A 20,504-nucleotide genomic window follows, 5' to 3' on the forward strand; every position below is an offset into this window, starting at 1 on the left:
CAAGGCAAGATAAGGCAACTTTATTTATATACTGTAGCACATTTTATACACAATGGTAATTCAACGTGCTTTACATAAACAAGAATAAGATGTCCATTACAGTAATCCAATCTGCTGGTGATAAAAGCTTGAACAAGTTTCTCCAAGTCCTCACTGGAAGCAAAGCATCTAATTCTTGCAATGTTTTTGAGATGATAATATGCTGATTTACCTATTGCTTTGACATGACTACTAAAACTCATTTCTGACTCCAGAATCACACCAAGATTCTTGACCTTATTTTTGGTTGTTTGACCCTTAGGACCAAGGTACGCATTCACCTTGAGAACCTCATTTCTGTTCCCAAACACAATGACTTCAGTTTACTCTTTGTTTAACTAAAGAAAGTTTTTGCACGTCCAACTGTTCATTTGATCAATGCATTGGCAGAGGGTGTAAGAATATGTCAATAACTCAATTTTGAAAAATGTCAGATAGAACCTTATAATTCTTAGGTGACGATTTGTACAGTAGAGTTTATTTAACATGATCAAGCTAATGTTTTTTCATACAATTATAATAGTAACCAGATATGTGTGATTTTACCGGTTATTATGATATAAATGTTTAACATTATTGTAATGGTCTGACAATAACATTGTAGGTTAAAGTCACTCAGAAGCAAAAATCTGCCTTTAAACTTGAAATAATTTGATATTTATATAGTGATGATTATCGATATTGGCTGTAATGAAAATTGTATTGTGATTTCATATTTAGCCCTACTGCTAAAACGGCAAAAAAATAAGCATGGTTAGTGAGAAATGACCACTTGCTGTAATGTATATTATGTGAAAAGTGTTTTTTGACCTTGATTGTGTAACCCACCAGTACAACTGCACCCAACTTGCTCTGAGCTGGAATCGAACCAGCAATTTCTTGTATAGGAGTCGGTTGCTCTAACAAAGAGGCTAAAGTCCATGGCCTCTAGTGTCTGTCGCTAGAGCACCTATTGAGGTCAAAGGAGGGAGGTTTACCTGCATAGCACTTCGCTAGCTGGCCTCCGTTACACTCACCCCCCTAAACCTTACCTATCCCGGACGAGCCCCCTTGTGTGATGAACTAGTTCTACTGCACCCAACCCAATCTGAGCCGGGATCAAACCAGCGATTCATTGCGTGTGAGTCAGTTGCTCTAACAAGGAGGCTAAAGTCCATGGACTCTAGTGTCTGTCGCTTGAGCACCTTTTGAGGTCAGTGGAGTGAGGTTTACCTGCATAGCACTTTGCTAGCTGGCCTCTGTTACACCCTCACTCCCATCCCGGACGAGCCCACACATGTAACCCACCGGTCCTACTGCAATAATCTGGGATTGAACCGGTGATTCTATGTATGCGAGTTGGTTGCTCTGACAAGGAGGCTAAAGGCCATGACCTCTAGCTTCTGTTGCTAGAGCACCATAAGTGGTCAGAGAAGTGAGGTTTACATGCGTAGCACTTCGCTAGCTGGCCTCACTTTCAAGTGCATGCCATTATTAAATGAAGAACCTTTCAAGAACATTTAAGCAGGAAGATTTATGATACAAGTAAATAAGTACTAATTATATTCTGCTGTTTTGTGTTACTAGACATGCGAACTTTGTATAGAAGGTCAGAACTTTAACCATGAATTACAAGATGCTTTTGATACCTTTAAAAATGGTGAATAATGATGTGTTGTTGAATACTGTAACAACATAATACATTTGTAATGATTTTTTTTAGGGTGTGAAACTACATTTTCACTAATGGTCTCGAACTTTTGGACCCACTATATATGTACGCTCTCATTTTTAATGATCTTTCAGACGTTATAAAGAGCCGTAGCTAATGGATTTGAAGTGAAAGCACCTCTTGAGTCCAGTCCTTGAACAATAATGGATCCAAAGTCTTTATAAATGAAGCAGAAAGTGCAATCATCGTCCACCATTTCAATGTATTTGAATTTGTTGTTTTGCTATACATGTACCACCCATAAGGATGTTTCATTTTTATATTAAAAAATACATTTCTAATGATGAACCCATGATTGGAGCTGTAATTACAGCTTGAAAAGTTGAGCGAGGGGTTTGGTTGGTGCTAAGCTGAAGCCCTAGTTAATGTGCCTACAGCTCGGAGCTGTTGTTCAGTGCAATCATGCACTTCAGAAATAAGGCAAAACCATATAATTTTATTAAAGTGGCACATAAAAGCACAAGGACGAAATTATATGTTAGTGCTTTTGTATAGAATTTAAAGCTCCTTGAGGAACAGCCCCTTCAGAGACTCAGTTAAATGCCTTTGTTATTCAAAAGTCTCATCAAAATGTTTACTCATTATAATATTTACTCCATAGCAAAGAATTTATTTAACAAATGTCATTTTAATAAATAGGTGGCACGGTGGCTCAGTCGTTAGCACTGCCACCTTACAGCAAGAAGGTAGCTGGTTCGAGCCCAGCTGGGTCAGTTGACATATCTGTGTGAAGTTTACATGTTCAGGGTCACTGTAGTTAATTTCAAGATAAACATCAATGACGCTGTTATTTGAAAGAGTTTTGATACTTAAAGACGTTTTAATGGTAAATTCAGTTTGTTCATCTAAAAAAGTCAGAAAAACATTAATGACAATTATAATGGCCTCTTGAAAATCATGTTTATGACAGATTTAGGATTTAGCAAGATATGTTGTCTTGGCAATGGCAAGTTGTATTGACAAAACTCTCAAACACTAGCTGCATGTCCCAAATGAAGCACTGCACACTATGCACTTATGCACTACATAATAATGATAATAATAATAATAATAATTCCTTATTTAAATAGCGATTTTTCTGGACACTCAAAGCACTTTACACATTTGGAGGAATCTCCTCATCCACCACCAGTGTGCAGCATCCACCTGGATGACGCGACAGCAGTCATATTGCACCAGACCACACACCAGCTGATTGGTGGAGAGGATTTGGCCGGGATGCTTGGGTTAAATATCTACAAACATATTATGGTATTTTTATGCTTTAGAAGAGTCAAAAACTTTCTTACAACACCTTTAATACTGATAGTCTGTCAATGTGATTATGAGGCTGATTGTTTTTTTTTTATAAATGCTACATGTTCTCCTTTGATTCTAACAATGAAGATGGTATTCATCCTAAGATGTGGATTTTCTTGCTCGAGTTAAAACTGTCAGCCTCTCCAAAGAGGAGTGAATGCTAATTGGTTTCACGTTTCATGTTTTCATGTTAGTGCAAACAGGAAAAAGCGGCTTAAGGTTGTAAATGCACCCTTGAACCCGATGCTGCTCAATCAGAGTGTGAATATGTTGCTCTAATGAGCGTTATCCAAACCTGCACAGCTCCCATTATTCATACCTTCCTTCTGTTTGCAGCTTCAGCACAGCTAGGTTTGTTAGTTAAAATGAACTTGCCATCAATTCACGTTTTTTTTTATTTATTTATTTTTTTATATAATGCAAATCAGCACGCATCTGGCCCTCGCCGGTTAGAGAGGTAATTAAGCACACAACCCTTTTGTCTTCAAAACACGCTCTTGGAGTTTTTCATTGGAGGTGGGGGGGGGGTATTTTTTGTCTTGATAAAAGAATCTAACTTTATTGTGTGCTTTATTTTCCCCACAGATATTTTCCTGAAAAGTTTCCCCGTGCAACCAAAAGAGCTGAAGGACAAACTGTTGATTATAAATGAAGAGGAAGGCGGTCTCTCTGATGAACACATCACCTCTCTCAGGAGGTAAGAGTGATATGGAGATAAAGCAGCCTGCCAGAATGCACACTCAACAAAATAGTTCATCATTTTGAGTAGCGCTTTAGTTGACTGATAAATAGTTGGTCTGTAAACATGCAGAGTAATGTCTGTGCTTTTGTGCACCATGTTTTAAAATACCTTATCACACGGCTGTCTGGAATACTCTATTCTGATTGGTCTGTCACAACAATCTGAAGTGTGTTATTCCCAGATAGGAACCTCTAAATAACACAGGCTCATCTAGGAAACTTTGAATCTTCTTAACCGTCAGTAAATACGTCACATCCATATGCTTACATCCAGGTACTGAGCTGTTCTGAGCTGTAATAGTTTATTACTTCTTTAATTAAATCAAAGCTGGCAGAAACAAAAACGCTGGATAGAGCGGACACTAATCCACTTATTATTCAGTCACAAGATGGCACCAAACAATCCAAAACCGCTTATCTGAAATAATTACATGGCTGTCTGGAATACTTGATTCTGATTGGTCAGTTGCAACATTCCAAGATTTGTTATTCCCAGATAACAACTGTTGATAACACAGGTTCATCCGGGAACTTTGTAATTTGTTGACCATCAGTGAATACGTTCACATATGCTTGTCTGTGACTGTTAGGCACCATCTTGTGATGCACGTACGATGCAATCCTAGATTAACTATCTATGATGATCCTGGAACATCATTTTTGTTGGAAAAATGTAATCTATACCTGTTCCCTACCCCTAAACCCAACCATAAATTGATTTTTATTATAGTTGGATAACAATCATGTAGAAGTGCATAAACCTAACCATAAGCCTAAACTTAACATAAACTGTAAACGTATCCCTTAATATTCTGATTGGCTGATTGGAATGTTGTTCCAGAATAAACATAGATGTTAATCCAGGAACTTGACCTACTTGGTGAAATCAGGTTGGCGATCTTGTTGCTGAATAAAATAGATTAGTACAGTATGCTTCAGTCAGCTGTTTTTTCTATCCGCTTTGCTTTTAATTAAAGAGTTAACAACCTATTCCAACTTGGATCAATGATTTGTGTCTAATTTGTAAGTTTTTGTGACAAGAAGCTGTGTAATAAGGCTTATACAACAGTATTCTGCTTCGTGTTTGGCTGCTGATAAGCCTTTCAGGCTTTATTCTGTAATAACAACCACCTGGTTGAACTTTATTTTGTAATACTTTAGTTTAGGTCACAATTCACAATGTTAATTAACCATTAACTACCTCTCCTAGCTTATTAAACTACTAATTAGCTGTTTTTTTAATAGTAAGGTAGACGTTGGGTTAAGGTTTTGGGTGGGATTAGGGATGCAGAATAAGATCATACTAACTACTAATGAACAGTTAATAACTTAATAATAGGCAGGTAATAAGCCAGTAGTTAATAGCATGAGCTGGTACCTAAACTAAAGTATTACCCTTTATTCTGAGCATATCATGTAAGGTAAATCAGTACATGAATTTCAATTGAAGTCAAGCTCGGTTCTGTTGGTCTAGTGCCTCTATAAAGAAAAATATTTGTCATGTTTGTGCTTAGATTAAATTTGGTTTATACCTTGGAGAACTGTACATGCTTTTGTTTTATTTTTATTTGTGTATAACTTAAAAGTTTTAGCTTGTTCTAGCTTGTTATCTATAAAGTGTTTTTTTTATCTTTGGGGAGTTGGCATGACAAGTTGAGCGATGATACACTGCTGTTGAAAAGTTTGGAGTCAGTAAGATCTTAAAGCTATTTAAAGGTGGTCGAATGGTCACTATTATTTTATTTTAGAATCACAGATGAAACTGCAATAATGTTTCTTGTATTAATATGTCAATATTCATTATTAGTATAATATTGCTATGATATTAATAATATATTATGGTTATTATAAGTAGTTTGCAAGTGTTGGGTTGCAGCTGGAAGGGCATTCACTGTGTAAAATGTGTGCTGGATAAGTTGGTTTATTCCGCTGTGGCAACCCCTGATTAATAAAGGGGCTAAGCTGAAAAGAAAATGAATGAATGAATATTATAAGTAGTAGTAGAAATAATTACAAGTATAATACTGGTAATAATATTATTATATATAAAATCTAGTTAGTCATTCATTCATTCATTTTCTTTTCGACTTAGTCCTTTTATTAATCAGGAATCGCCACAGAGGAATGAATCGGCAACTTATCCAGCATATGTTTTACACAAGCAGATGCACTTCCAGCCACAACCCAACATTGGGAAACACCCATACACACTCACTCACACACATAGTTTACCACCAATTTAGCTTATTCAATTCAACTATAGCGCATGTCTTTGGACTGTGGGGGAATCCGGAGCACCTGGAGGAAACCCACGCCAACACAGGAAGAACATGCAAACTCCACACAGAAATGCCAACTGACCCAGCCGGGCCTCAAACCAATGACCTTTTTCATGTGAAGCGATCGTGCTACCCACTGCACCACCGTGAGCCCCATAAATCTAATTAGATCTCACTAATATAGTTTAAAATGTATGTTATTCTTGTGATGATAAGCTGTATTTGCAGCATTTTTACTAATGGTGTAACAGATCACAAATCTCACGGTTCGGATCACATTATGTTTTATTAGTCATGGATTGACCCATTTTTCGGATCAGCCAAAAAAAGGAGGAGACAAATGTGATTTGCTCTCCAATTATTGCAAAAACAGTACTGCAAGCACCATTTGGCTTTAACAAACAGAACTCAGAACCAGTTATTTTTATTAAAATAAAATCAAGAAATATTCAGCTAATAAAAATAAATGTAAAATATTCAGTACTGTAAAATTCTCTCTTACTACTACTGTTGCTGATAACTCTAAATGTATAAATCTAACATAATTCATACAACCCATATTTATTTTTAGTCTTATTTTAAATAAATGATTCAGTTATTCACCCATAAAACGTCATGTTTCATTGCTAGATAGTCATTTTTGAAGAATTATTCAGTGGCTTATTTTTGATTGCTGTTTGTCGACACCTATTGGTTAAATAATGCAATTGCTGCCTAAGACTTTCATTTTTGAGCGTCGTTAAATGCATATGACGGTGATTTTAATCTTTACCATAAACATCAGTGATTCAGACTGAATCTTTTTCTTCAATTTTGCGTGTTTCAAACACAGATTTGAAAGCAGCAATTCCAAGAATTAATAAACATTTGCAAATCACCATCATTAATAATTTATGTTGCGTTGGTGTTGAGAGCCCGATCTTATAATGAATAATCGTTCAGCTTACACTGAATGCATTAATGCAGGCTAAACAAGTAGTGATAGAAAACACCTTTAATAACCTACCACATCCTAAAAAACCTACCTTAATTTCTTCCGTCATCATTATATTTTACAGGAAAGCCTAAATGCTTTCATCCATGCGATTTAAATGACAAGAGAGGCGAAATCTCTGCGATCTTTATAAATTAAGTAAAGAAAAAAAAGTATTACTCCATGGGTCATGTGTGTTCCGAACCGTGGGTGGTGATCCGTACAAATCACAGATCAATCTTGATCCATTACACCCTTAATTATTACTCGGCATTATTACTTTTGCTACTTTATATTGTTGAAACTGTGATACATTTACAGTAATGCCTAATAAATAACAAAATTCTTTCATTTCAATGAGCAGAGTTTATACTATATTATCCTTGTAATATAATCATACAAATACTCATCCTTGATGAATTAAATTATATTAATTATTCAAACTTAATTTACTATAAATTATTTTTCATAATTTCTCAAAACATACGTACTTGCCAGCCTTACAACTTTTGAACTTTGGAATAGCATTGTGAGATGATAAGCTATATTATTTAAAGCGATTTTAGTCACATTTTATATTCATTAGCTCGCTCCATGCACTTTTTATGATTAGAGCCCACAGAAAACATTTAAAAAGTTTAAGACTTCAGCCAAAGCACCATCGAGATTTTTTGTCCATGTGATTTGTCAATGACCCTTTTATAAACTATAAATGAAAATATAATGATGGAGATCGGCCGAGCACAGCCCTATAAAACAGAGTTTTGCAAGATGCTCCACCGGCGGATCTAATGAAGACCACAGAGACCTCAAGAGTCACGAGCAGCTCATGTTGAGGAACGTTTCTTTAATGCTAATATAAAAGAACATATGCCAGGCTCTCTTAACAGAACAGCCCGCTTATGAAACTTTTATCGGATGTATTTGAGGAAAAGGAACTATTGAGTTGCCCTGAGGGAAACTGGAGAAATGCTTTCTCTCTAGCATTTTTTGTCTGCAAGAAGCATCCTTACATGACTGCCTGATGGCGACCTGTGTGCAGGAGGCATAATATAATGTACCTGCTGAGAGATTTATATTTATTTAAACCCAATACAGCAAATATCTAAGTGCAGTCACGTGGACTTCTGAATACAGTCTTAAAGGGGACTGGATCCATATTTACAAAACATTTTATCTTAGCACCAGGAGTTCTCCTAATGCTAATACTCATAATGAATTTAAATTCAGTTTATATTTATTTTTTTTACACGGCTTAATACTTAATATTTGCTGGTCAGTCACAACCTTTCAAGGTATGTTATTTCCAGATAACAACCTCTAAATAGCACAGGCTCATCTGGGAACTTCGAATCACCATGACTGTCAATGTCACACCCAGTCTTCCGTGTATGTTTGTTTTCATCATGTGACCTTTCCCCATATGCTCCTTTGTTCCAGTTCCCGCCATGTGTCATTATGTTCATCACCTCCACCTGTGTCCCACCCCTGTATGTAATCCGTTCATCATCTCCTTTGTATTTAAGTCCCTGTATTCAGTTAGTTCCTTGTCCGGTAATCTTTCCTCGTGATGTCTTGTCTGTTGCTTGTTTTCACCCCATGTCCTTTCAGTGTTCTTCCTTGCGAGTAATTATAATAAAATACACATGTTTTGATAATTTTGGGAGCCTGTGCCTTCCTCTGAACCCGGGGCGTTACCATCAGGAATACATTCATACCCATATACTTGGATCCATATTCATATGGATTTGCTTGTCTGTCATGATGCAGTTTTTGACTGCTTTTGGAGGATTTGTAATGTCTTCTGAATGAACAATACGTAGGTTAGTCCATGCTACATTCAACCATTTTCGTTTCTGTCAGCTTTGCATTTTTGACAGTTTGGCATCATTTTGTGACTGAATAATGCGCAGGTTAGTGTAGTGTAGGTAATCCTAATAAACTTCGTCTTAGAACAATGTTATGTTTAAATTTCATGTTTTTTGCCCAAGTAGTTATGTAAGAAGATAGATGAAGTGCACACAGGATGGTTGTTTTTGCAAAATAAATAAAGCCCTTTAGTCTTACACACTCTCAGAAATAAAGGTACGCGAGCTGTCACTGGGGTGGTACCTTTTCAAAAGGTACAAATTTGTATCTAAAAGTTCCATATTAATACCTCAAAGGTACATATTGGTATCTAAAAAGTACAAAAGTGTTCCTCTTAAAATTTGTAGGTACTAATATGTACTTTTGAGGTACCAATATAGACACAAACAAGTACCTTTTGAAAAGGTACCACCCCTGTGACAACTTGCGTGCCTTTATTTCTGAGAGTGTACAACAGGGCTCCGCTTCGGGTTGCCAATCAACCCGTCAGGCTTGATTCTGCGATAATAACTTCATGGATGTATTATATCTCTAACAAAATCAATTATATATATTTTTAAATGAATCTATAAAAGACAAACAAAACTAATAATGGATTATAATGACATGTATAGCTACATTAATAATAAAATTATGAAGGCCTATTAGAGTCAGTCAATGTCAAGCTGATAAATTATGCTCAACGACAAGCAATCCTTCTTGCCAAAAATTGTACACAGTGTCCTCTAGGGGATTTGAGAAAACACAAACTGCAAAAAGACATAGTCCACGGTATAAATCTTTCAGTTCTCAAAAATGTAGCCATGGGTACATATTTCAAGTGAGCCTGTGTTTAATAAAACCACGTTATTATATGTTGTCATTTAACCTGCCACATTTACAACAGCCATAGTTAACTAAGAAGTGACACAAACGGCTGTCGTTAGTGTTGAATGATTATCTCAATGTCATCAATGACAATTCAGCTGAATTCCATTTTTCAACCAATTTTTTGCATAGCTTATCCGTGTACTTTGACTCTGTGAAGTAAACTCTCCTCCATCTAAACACACATGCTGGAGCTTTACTGGAACTGCTTTTACTGACACACGCACAAGTCGCACAAGTCCAAAACCACTTCTAGCTAGCGTAAAAGCTTTATTGTGAATTTATGGATTTTATTTAAAATTTGGCCTTTCCATCACTCATTTCTCATGCGATAAGTTAAAATGTCGGTGATATATCAACCCAGCCAGTGTCTGACTCTGGTTTGAACATGTTCGGCAGCATGAGTTTCACTTGTTTTGTTGTTTCTGGGGTGTCAGAATAGCATGTAAAGGCTCTGCCTTCTTGTTGAAAGCAGCAGCTCATTTGCATTTAAGGTGACAAGCACAAAAAGGATCTCCCCAATATTGGCAAATTTGGAAAGCTATACATGATCTCTGCAGTATTTTAAGCTAAAAGTTTACAAACACAGAATTCAAATAAAACATTTTTTTGTGTGTAGCTTAACAGTGTACTCTATGTAGTAAACTGCTTTATCTAAACACACATGCTGGAGGTTTACTAAAACTGCTTTTACTAACAAAATGCACATGAAAACTGCCTCAAATCTCTACACGGGTCTAGTATTTGCTAGTCATTTTTTTTGAACAAGTATAAAATCTCTTCAAGCTAGCATAAAAACTTTATTGTGAATTTAGGGATTTTTATTAGAAATTTGTCATTTCCATTACCTGTTTCTCATGCGATAAGTCAAAATGTGAGAGATATCAACCAAGTATCTGACTCTGGTTTGAACATGTAAGCGTTTAATCTACTACTGTAATTTTCACATTTCAGCTGCATGAGATTTACTTGTTTTGTTGTTTCTGTAGTGTCAGAATAGCATGTAAAGGCTCCGCCCACTTGTGGAAAGCAGCAGCTCATTTGCATTTCAAAGTGACAAGCACAAAAATGACTACCCAACTTAATAGCAAATTTCTAAAGCTATACTAAATGATAAAACAGCAAAAATCATCCCAAGGCACTCGAAAGAAAGGGTAACAGTGATCATTTGCCTCTGGGGTTTCTTTTAAAGGCTGTGCTCTCAGTATGCGAGCCCAGTAGTATTTGAAAAACAGTATGCGAGAAGTACCTGGATGACCAACTACTTTCCTGTGAGATTCTGAAGTGTGCATCCGATGGATGCTATGTTATCCCATAAAGCCACAGAAGAGAATTTATGAATGGGAGAGAAGCGATGCAACTAACGTGGATGGGTCACCTGATCATGACAAAATGGCGAATGTAGTACGTTGAGTTCCATGCATACAGCTCAAATTCATACTATAAGGAACGTACTTTTCTAACAGTCGACTAATAAATTCAGATTCAAACGTTGTACATACTGAGTAGTAGGCGATTTCGGACGCAGCCCATGTCTTTTAGAAAGAAGCAGCTCATTTGCATTTAAAGTGACAAGCACAGTAATGACTCTCACTCAATTAATAGCAAAAGCTATACCACATGAACTGTGCAGTATTTTGAGCTGGGACTTTACAGACACAGTCTGTTGACAGCCAGAGATTTATATCTCACCTTATGAAAAGGTGTCCCTTTTAAGCAAAATGGTCCAAGCGAAATATCTGCAATATTAATGGCAGGTGGCTGTAGTTTCTCCATCAGAACATCCTCATGAAATAGTCAGTGTGGTGTGGATTTGAAACACGCTTAAAATGACCCGAACAGCAGCCCATTTTAAAAGGTGGGCGGGTTCAAAGAGTCAGAAACAGTCGAAGCGTCAACTACCTGAGCACTTTATTCAAGCTGACTGCAACTTGGCTTTTAATCAACCCCTGTTCCTCGGGCCACTGGAAATCAGAAAAGCATGCACCATATTCTGAGGACTAGATGGAGAGATGCAAAGGAAAAAAAAGAGGCAATCTCCAAGGAGAAAATAGGCTCGCTAGGCAGTCAACCTGTAAAAAAAAGGGAACAAGGGTCGTGTGACATCCTTTTAGAATTGTGCATGCTTAAAATGGGCCTCTATGAAGTATTTATGAACCGGAGAGGATGGGATGATGTAAACCTAAATTAGGGCAGGCGTTTCAGTGCTTTGCTGTGTTTACATTTGTTGTGTGCTCTTCATCAGATACGTGCCCACTCCGGATGACGTGGAGATGTATAAATCACATAAAGGAGACTCAGCTGAGCTGCACGTGGTGGATCAGTACATGATGGAGGTAAAATCACAACGCCTACTCATTTACATTTGTTATTCACCCTCCTGTGAAATTTCTTTTTGAAATATTTCCCAAATTATGTTTAACAGAGCAAGGAATATTTTACAGTATTTCCTATATTTTTTCTTCTGGAGAAAGTCTTGTGTTTTATTTCGGCTAGAATAAAAGCAGTTTTGTTTTAAACTATTTGAGGTCAACTTTAATAGCCTCCTTAGGTAATTTATTTTGAGTGTCTACAGAACAAACCAACGTTAAACAAGGATTTGCCTAATTACGTTAATTTGCCTTCTAAAGTGGAGCAACTATGCCGTCACCTTGTAGGCTATTAGGCTGCTTGCATAAAACTGGTTTCCTCGTTAAAATCTCTATAGGATTTTCCGATAGGCTTTATGAAGATTGCAAATAATAAGGTCTGTGTTCAAACACTCTTCATTACACTTACACGTTTTGTCCAACCGTATAGTTCTCACACAAAAATACAACTTTTATTACTTTTTGCATCATAAATGCAAGCGCAAGAATTGAAAAGCTAACATTAGGCTATAAACGGGCTACTGTGCCTTCAGAATGCTCGCCTGTGACATCACCACCTTGCTACAGACAACTTTTCAAGCTTATTTTTAGAAAAAATGGTTCATAACAAAGATTTACTCTCTCAGATTATTATAATATAATCCACGTTATATGTTATAAACAAATAAATACGCAAAAACACATAGACCGACCTGCCTTTTGGATCGTTTTTTTTACATAGGAAATACGTTTTGTTTTACTTTATGGTTGTTGTAAGAGTTTTAAAACTATAAATGTGCCTACATGGTATTATCATAGACATATTTAAAAAGTGTGCATACAGCCCGCTTACCTTAAGCCTAGTTCACACTAGAGGATTTTAAGCCTGATTTGAGCCCGATTTGGAAGTTAACGAGCTCACCGACAGATCGGGCTGTGATCGGGAAGAAATCTGCAGGTGCTCGCCGCTCGCCGCTCTTTATGTGTGAACTACTGAACAACACATCAAAGAGGCTCGCTGACGCGTCGCCGACACCTCGCCGACACCTCGCAGACGGAAATCCAACATTTAGCATGCTAAATGTTCCAGAGCAGTCGGCTGACTCAACCCCACGTGTGGTCCGATGTAGTGACGAGCTGCAGCCAATGAGAGAGCATATCAGCATGAGCTGAATGCCTGTGTGTTCAGGAGCTCAGCAGAAACATCTGTGATTGGTCAGAATGGGCATCAACACCCTCGTTTCATTCTAACTCTATTACTTGCTAATTACTTTAAAGCATAGTAACTAATAGCTTTTAACATTTACAAGTTATTCATTGTTTAGTTTTATTTTTGGCTTAGTCCCTTTATTAATAAGGCGTTGCCACAGCGGAATAAACCGCCAACTTATTCAGTTAATGTTTTATGTAGCAGATGCCCTTCCAGCTGCAACCCAGTACTGGGAAACACCCATACACTCTTGCATGTACACTCATACACTGGCCAATTTAGCTTATTCAATTCACCTATAGCACATGTCTTCGGACTGCGGGGGAAACCGGAGAAAACCTATGTGAACACAGGGAGAACATGCAAACTCCACACAGAAATGCCAATTGACCCAGTCGAGAACCAGCGACCTTGCTGTGATGCGATAGTGCGACCCACTGCACCACTGTGACGCCCTCTAATACTCTATTTCTTATAGATTTATTCATTTACAGACACACATGCAGGCTTAAGTCAGCTAGGTTTGATTTTATGTATATGGCCTTGTTTTCATGCGTCTAAAAGTGCATCAAATTAATTTGATCCTCATTACATAAAAATGCATGAGAGGATTTAGTTTGACAGCTTGTTTATTTTAATTCTTAACCTTCATCTTCACTTTAAGAATGAACCAAACCACTTGATTAAGGGGTTTTATACGAGAATCCTTTCATTCTTCAGTTCCTTTAAGCATTTTAACAACTCTGGACATGTGTTTGTGAAGCATTAATCACAGAGCCAGTGTCTTGACATTTGATCCTACCCATCAGATTATGCTACCAACACTGTATGTGAATGGTTCTGAGATTGTGGTAGGTTAGGGCCGTATTACAGCTTCATTTCACACTACTCCACATTCAAATTTACACTGGTAGCAAAATCTAATTGGTAGCATATTGTGTCAACAAATTGGGCTGCCTACTTTTTGAATAAGAGGTAGGACAATCTGACAAGGTAGGACAAATTTACAGAACACCAGTCCTTTCCAAAGCTTGAGAATTGAGGATTTAAACAAGTCATGTTGGGTGTTTCCGTATTTCTCAGTAGATATCACTGCTGAATATTGAGTCCTGTATAATGATGTCTTACTGAAACCCCTTCCAGCTGTGGTGGTCACTTAAAATGCATCAAATATGTGAGATACATAATACATAAAACATGTCAAATATAAATGTCTTAACCTTAAAATATATATGTGTGTGTGTATCTAGCCTTAGGGCAAATATCATTGGCTGGTTTTCAGATGACATCTGTTGAATGTGTATGACTGAATCTCACAAATACAAATAAAAAAAAATAACGTCAAAATGTAGATAAATAAACCAAATTTCGATTATTATTTATTAAATAGTTAATGTAAAGGTGCTGTATGTAAGGTTTGACTTATCTAAAGCATTAAAATACAACAACATGTTTGTAAATATTTAAGAAACTTGCTTGCTAACTGTTTATCTGAAAAACAATGCTGCAGTCAGATATTCGGTTTTAAAAATGTGCGTTAGGTGCCAATACAGCTTTTTTTGTTGTTGTTGTGGTTCCTTTAACCTGCCTAATGCCAGTTTAGCCAATTATATTTCGCAACCCAGGTTCATTCTGAAAATGTAGTCCCGTGGACGTTTCTGGAGGCCGTGAAATACGTCCCGGGTATGTACAAATTTTTGCAGTTTTTGTTTTTGCGAATCCGCGAGAGGCCACTTTGTGCGATTTTTCAGATCTCAAATGTCTCTCGCGAGTGGCGTTCGTGCCCGCGCTGTTCACACACGAGAGGCTGCTGTCTGACTGACTGAATGATTGACTGTGCGACCGGCCAATCGGCTGGTTGACCCACCCTCCTCCCTTCCCATAACCCAACCAATTTTATCAATTGACCCGCCCGCCCGCTCACTTCCCTAAACCCAACCGACAATTTACAAAAGCTGTCCAGAAAAAGAAAAGCCTTCGTCTGATTTTTTTTTACTACGTTTTCAGATTTCACCACATTCTCACCCTGGTATGAACTCGTTTGCTTTATTTTTTGGATTCTGTTTTTGTCTTATCTGATTTCTGGAACAAAAAAGTGAAAGAAAAGTGCACTTACTGCACTGGTAAGGTTTATAAGCTGATTAATACCAATAAAACTACTTTAACATTAATAAATGTAGATTCCGAATCACTAGTGTTGGCTTATCACAGTTCTAATTCAAACTGTTTATTTTATTTAGCATTTAACACTAAAAACTGTACTAAAACTAAACACAATAAAGGATATGAGATGTACACGAGGCAAACATTTTCAGTTTATCCTGTTGTTCTGCTGCAAGAAATAGAAGCTGTTTCTCAAATATAAATTTCAGGTGTTGGCTAGGACAAAAATTCCTTTAATGTAGAGAATATTCTTTCTATCGCATGCTGTTGGCTTTATTAAGAACAGGGTTTAAATCAGCCTTTTAGCTCAACGGTTAGACACACTGCTGTTGGTGTCGTCAATCTGGCACCCTGCTCTTGTTGTTTTGAAACAGCAGTGCAATACTTAGTTCAGCCACTGGATGTCAAAAGTCTGTGTGGAGTTTGCATTAGAGGTCTGCATTTCTGCGACTACCCAATTTTAATATGAGATTTTGGAAAACAAATCTAAATTTAGTGGGAACGGTCAGGTCGGGTAGGAAATATGGCGTGTCGGGCAGAGAACAAAGGTTGAACATACGGCGGGATCGGTCAGGTGCGGAATAAAACCTGGCGGAAGTGGAGTAAAAATTCAGACGTGCACAGTTCTCTAGTTTGCATGCTCTTCCCAGGTTGGTGTTGGTTTCCTTTGGGTGCTCCGGTTTCCCCCACAGCCCAAACACATACGCTATAGGTGAATTGAATAAACTAAATTGGCCGTAATGTATGACTGTGTGTGAATGAGTGTGTATAAGTATTTCCCAGTACTGGGTTGTGGCTGAAAGGGCATATGCTACCTAAAATATACGCTGGATAAGTTGGCAGATCATTCCGCTGTGGCAACTCTTGATAAATAAGGGACTAAGCTGAAGAAAAATGAATGAATGAACTTCGTCAAAATTTGTAAAAAAAATAACGCCTCCAATTGTATATTATAATCTTTTACACACTCTTGTCTTTCGATTCTTGATGTGAAACATGGACATTTTCATCTGTTAAGATTGCACTGTATGCTCCTGAGCATCTGCGAGGCTTGTCTCTGCATATCTTGATGATGTCTCTGGTTTCTCCCTCAGATGTGCAACATCCCGAACCTCAGCGCTCACCTGGACCTGCTGCTCACCATGCGAGAGCTGCCCATCAGCATGGAGGACCTGGCGCCGGTCAGACCCGCATTACAAACATCTCATCTACAGCCGTCACTCATTTCTCTGACAGTCTGTCTCTCTTTCTCTCTGAACTCTTGCACACACTCAGAATACACCAACGGTCTAGCATGCATTCATTTCAGATACACAAATACACGCAGGAGATGCTTTTTTGATGCTTCTGTTAATATTTTTTAAGTTATGATAAGCAGTTATCTATCTATCTATCCTATCTATCTATCTATCTATCTATCTATCTATCTATCTATCTATCTATCTATCTATCTATCTATCTATCTATCTATCTATCTATCTATCTATCTATCTATCTATCTATCTATCTATCTATCTATCTATCTGTCTGTCTGTCTGTCTGTCTGTCTGTCTGTCTGTCTGTCTGTCGTTTTTTTATCTATCCATCCAGCATTCTTTCTATTGTTCCATCTATCGTTCTGTCTATCTATTTATGCAGGCAGGGATGCATGAATGAATGAATGAATAAAAGTGTTAGATAGAGAGAGAATGCATAAATAAAATGAAAGAATGAAAGTATAAATTAAAGACAGACAGACAGACAGACAGACAGACAGACAGACAGACAGACAGATAGATAGATAGATAGATAGATAGATAGATAGATAGATAGATAGATAGATAGATAGATAGATAGATAGATAGATAGATAGATAGATAGATAGATAGATAGATAGATAGATAGATAGATAGATAGATGGATGGATGGATGGATGGATGGATGGATGGATGGATAGATAGACAGATAGATAGATAAACAGACCTACTACTGCACCACTCCTTCACTCTAGATAGATAGTATTTTGCAAAATATTATATACTGTCATCATGGCAAAGATAAAATAAATTAGTTACCTATGGTGAAAAATCTACTTTTCAAGCTATTTGGACAGACATGCGTGTAAGTATAGTGTATAGACCATCATATTGGGGTGATATAAACACACACAGTCCTTTTTTTTTTTTAAATTGAACAACATAAAAACGGTGGACCAATTGGAGCCACGCCATGTTTCTGCCACGCCACGGAGAATGTTTGTTTTGCCGTATCGCAGCTTCGAGTTAATTCAGTGGTTGATAGTCTCGGTGTACAAGCTCGGCACTTGAAACTAGCACACAGTTGCCTGTAAAACTATACAGAGACACAAATGATTGTGTGCTCTCTGCTTGGTCTGTGTCTGAGTCGTACATGTACGGCTGAATGCTGATCCTAGCTTAGCTTCTCTCGGTCTGCCTGTCTGTTGCAAACACACAGCGTGGGAGGTCTTGGCTCCGCCCCCTTGTTACGTTGGGCGGGAAGCCGAGACTAATTTTCATGTGAAGCAACACACCCCTAAAACAGCGAGCTGTGTACACGCCCCCAACATGACACTTTTGAACTCATTATATTAAAAAAAATCTGAACTGTGTGCTGCACTGCACCTAAACTGGCACACTCAGAAGAACCATTATAATAATATTAAATCATAAAAAAGGGGTAAACTATGTACCCTTTAATAAAACTAATATGTTTTTAAACATTTATTTTCTAGACACTTATTATAATAGTAAAATAATATTATAACAGTTATTTTTAAACGTCTAGACCAGTGGTGTACAAACTCTGTCCTGGAGGGCTGGTGTCTGGTGCTGAGTTTAACTCCAACCTGCATCAACACACCTGCCAGGAGGTTTCTAGAATATCTAGAAGTTGCTTGATTAGCTGTTTCGGTGTGTTTGATTAGGGTTGGAGCTTAAACTCTCCAAGACACCGGCCCTCCAGGACCAAGTTTGGACACCCCTGATTTAGAACACATCTTGACGTACAATATGGAACCGGGTCATTTTCAAATTTTCAGCTTAAGCGGAAAGTATGCATGAAAAAAATACAAATTTCTGGGCTAATAATTTTGTCTTTAACTGTCCGTTCATCTGCGTTTTGTGGTTGTTTGCTGTGCATTCAGCACCACACCACACTGCGCTGATGATTATGATTGACGGAAGAATAAAATTGAAAGTTGGTTTGTGTGAAAAAAACAATCTCTCTTGAACTTAACACTTACGGTTAGCCTGAAGAAAATCAGTATTGAAGCTCTGCAAAAGCTGATTCCTGAGGCCCGCGGCTGAACCGAGAACAAGAAAACACAAAGAGAACGAATAAAAAGCTCATTTACTAATGCAAAAGATAATCTTGGCAGACAGCAGGCGCTCAGAAAAAAATAAATGAAATGGACTTGAGGTGGAAAAAAAAAAAAAAGAATCATGCATTAATACACAGGAGTTCTGTTCGCAACGAATCGGCACTTAGACCGGGCTGAAGGAGTTTCTAATGGCAAATTTCCTGCAAGTCATTTATTAGTTAGAGAGCCGGGCACCAGAAGAGCACTCTGAAGGCTTTTTTCTTACCTGTGAGCACAAAAAAATAAAAGAAGAAGGAGGTTGAAATCCCTCTTGTATTACTGATGCATCTCAAAAGTTAGTTTTTATTTGAGTCACTTTATACCCACCTGGCTGTTCTATTCTGCACCATTAAATACATTTCTGTCTGATGTTAAGTTCACTCTGGGCTCCGAAATCCCTCTAATGAACAAATGCAGTGTTTTAAAGGGATGTTGAGACGTGACATTTTATCCTCAGGAGATTTTTTTCGTGGTACAAGAAGATGATAATATACTAGTGTTGCAGATGCGTTTAAGCACATATCTGAAGCTTGTTCATCACATTTTGAGTTTTAGTTACTTTTGCTTGAAAATCAGTTGGTGGAAGTTAAAAATTAGATTTAGATCTGTAAGACGCTGCTATTTATTGAGCACTTTGTTAATGTGGTGTTTTATTTTTGTCGGGAATTTAGTTTTAATTTAACAATCAAGAGTTCACACTTAGCTGATGATTGGTAATAAGCTGGTTTGGCATGCTATCCCGGGAGAGAGCTCTGAACTCATGAGATCCTTTAGCCTGGGGCTCCCTCCCGTTTGCAGCGCGAGCGTTTGAGCTCAGGTACATCTTGAGTGCTAGCCATGCTGCACTATAGAGGAACAAATAAGGAGGAGAGGGGGTGGAAGGGGGGATTCTTCAGGACGAAGATGGCTAAAAGTAAGATGTTTGGGTTATTTGTACTGAGTTAGGAATTGTCTGATTGGTGGTTCATGCATTAGCTTGACTCGGGGCTAGCCGAGATTATTTTCCATTCATATATTTCATCATTGAAGGTTTCTTAAAAATAGGGGGGAAATCTCGTCTCATCTCGTTCTCGTGTATCTAATCTCGTGTCTCGTCTCATTGAGAGTGAGTATCTCATTCATTCATTCATTTTCTTGTCTTGTTCTTTATTAATCCGGGGGCGCCACAGTGGAATGAACCGCCAACTTATCCAGCACATTTTTGCGCAGCGGATGCCCTTCCACCCGCAACCCATCTCTGGGAAACATCCACACACATTCACACACACACTCATACACTACGGACAATTTAGCTTATTTAATTCAACTGTACCGCATGTCTTTGGCCTGTGGGGGAAACCGGAGCACCCGGAGGAAACCCATGCGAACGCAGGGAGAACATGCAAACTCCACACAGAAACGCCAACTGAGCCGAGGATCGAATCAGCAACCCAGTGACCTTCTTGCTATAAGGCAACAGCACTACCTACTGCGCAAATGCGTCGCCCGTAAGCATCTCATCACACCCCAATAGAAACGGTATCTGACTAACATCTAGCAGCTAAATGTGTCTTGAAAAATATTCAAAGGATTTTGTTTTCATATAACAGCACAGATGTGAATGCGTCTGAATGTTCTTATTGGCTAGAGTACATGTCTCACGTCTAG

The 20,504-nt window shown here is 37.8% G+C and overlaps 1 protein-coding gene across 2 annotated transcripts in view; it reads left to right on the forward strand.

Moving 5' to 3' along the window:
- The window catches only part of LOC101883438 (uncharacterized), an 87,724-nt gene that overhangs the window by 31,698 nt on the left and 35,522 nt on the right, over nucleotides 1-20,504 (forward strand). Inside the window, exons 9-11 of one of the 2 annotated variants that reach the window (XM_087307730.1) lie at nucleotides 3,635-3,746; nucleotides 12,024-12,114; nucleotides 16,594-16,680. In XM_087307730.1, coding sequence (XP_087163856.1) covers nucleotides 3,635-3,746; nucleotides 12,024-12,114; nucleotides 16,594-16,680 — 290 coding nt within the window. Of the gene's footprint in view, nucleotides 1-3,634; nucleotides 3,747-12,023; nucleotides 12,115-16,593; nucleotides 16,681-18,460; nucleotides 19,094-20,504 lie in introns of those variants that run through there. The other variant, XM_087307731.1, reaches the window with a different exon arrangement.

The sequence above is a fragment of the Danio rerio genome, chromosome 23 (genome assembly GCF_052040795.2).
Source record: "Danio rerio strain M-AB ecotype USA chromosome 23, GRCz13ab, whole genome shotgun sequence".
Taxonomy (NCBI): Eukaryota; Metazoa; Chordata; class Actinopteri; order Cypriniformes; family Danionidae; genus Danio; species Danio rerio.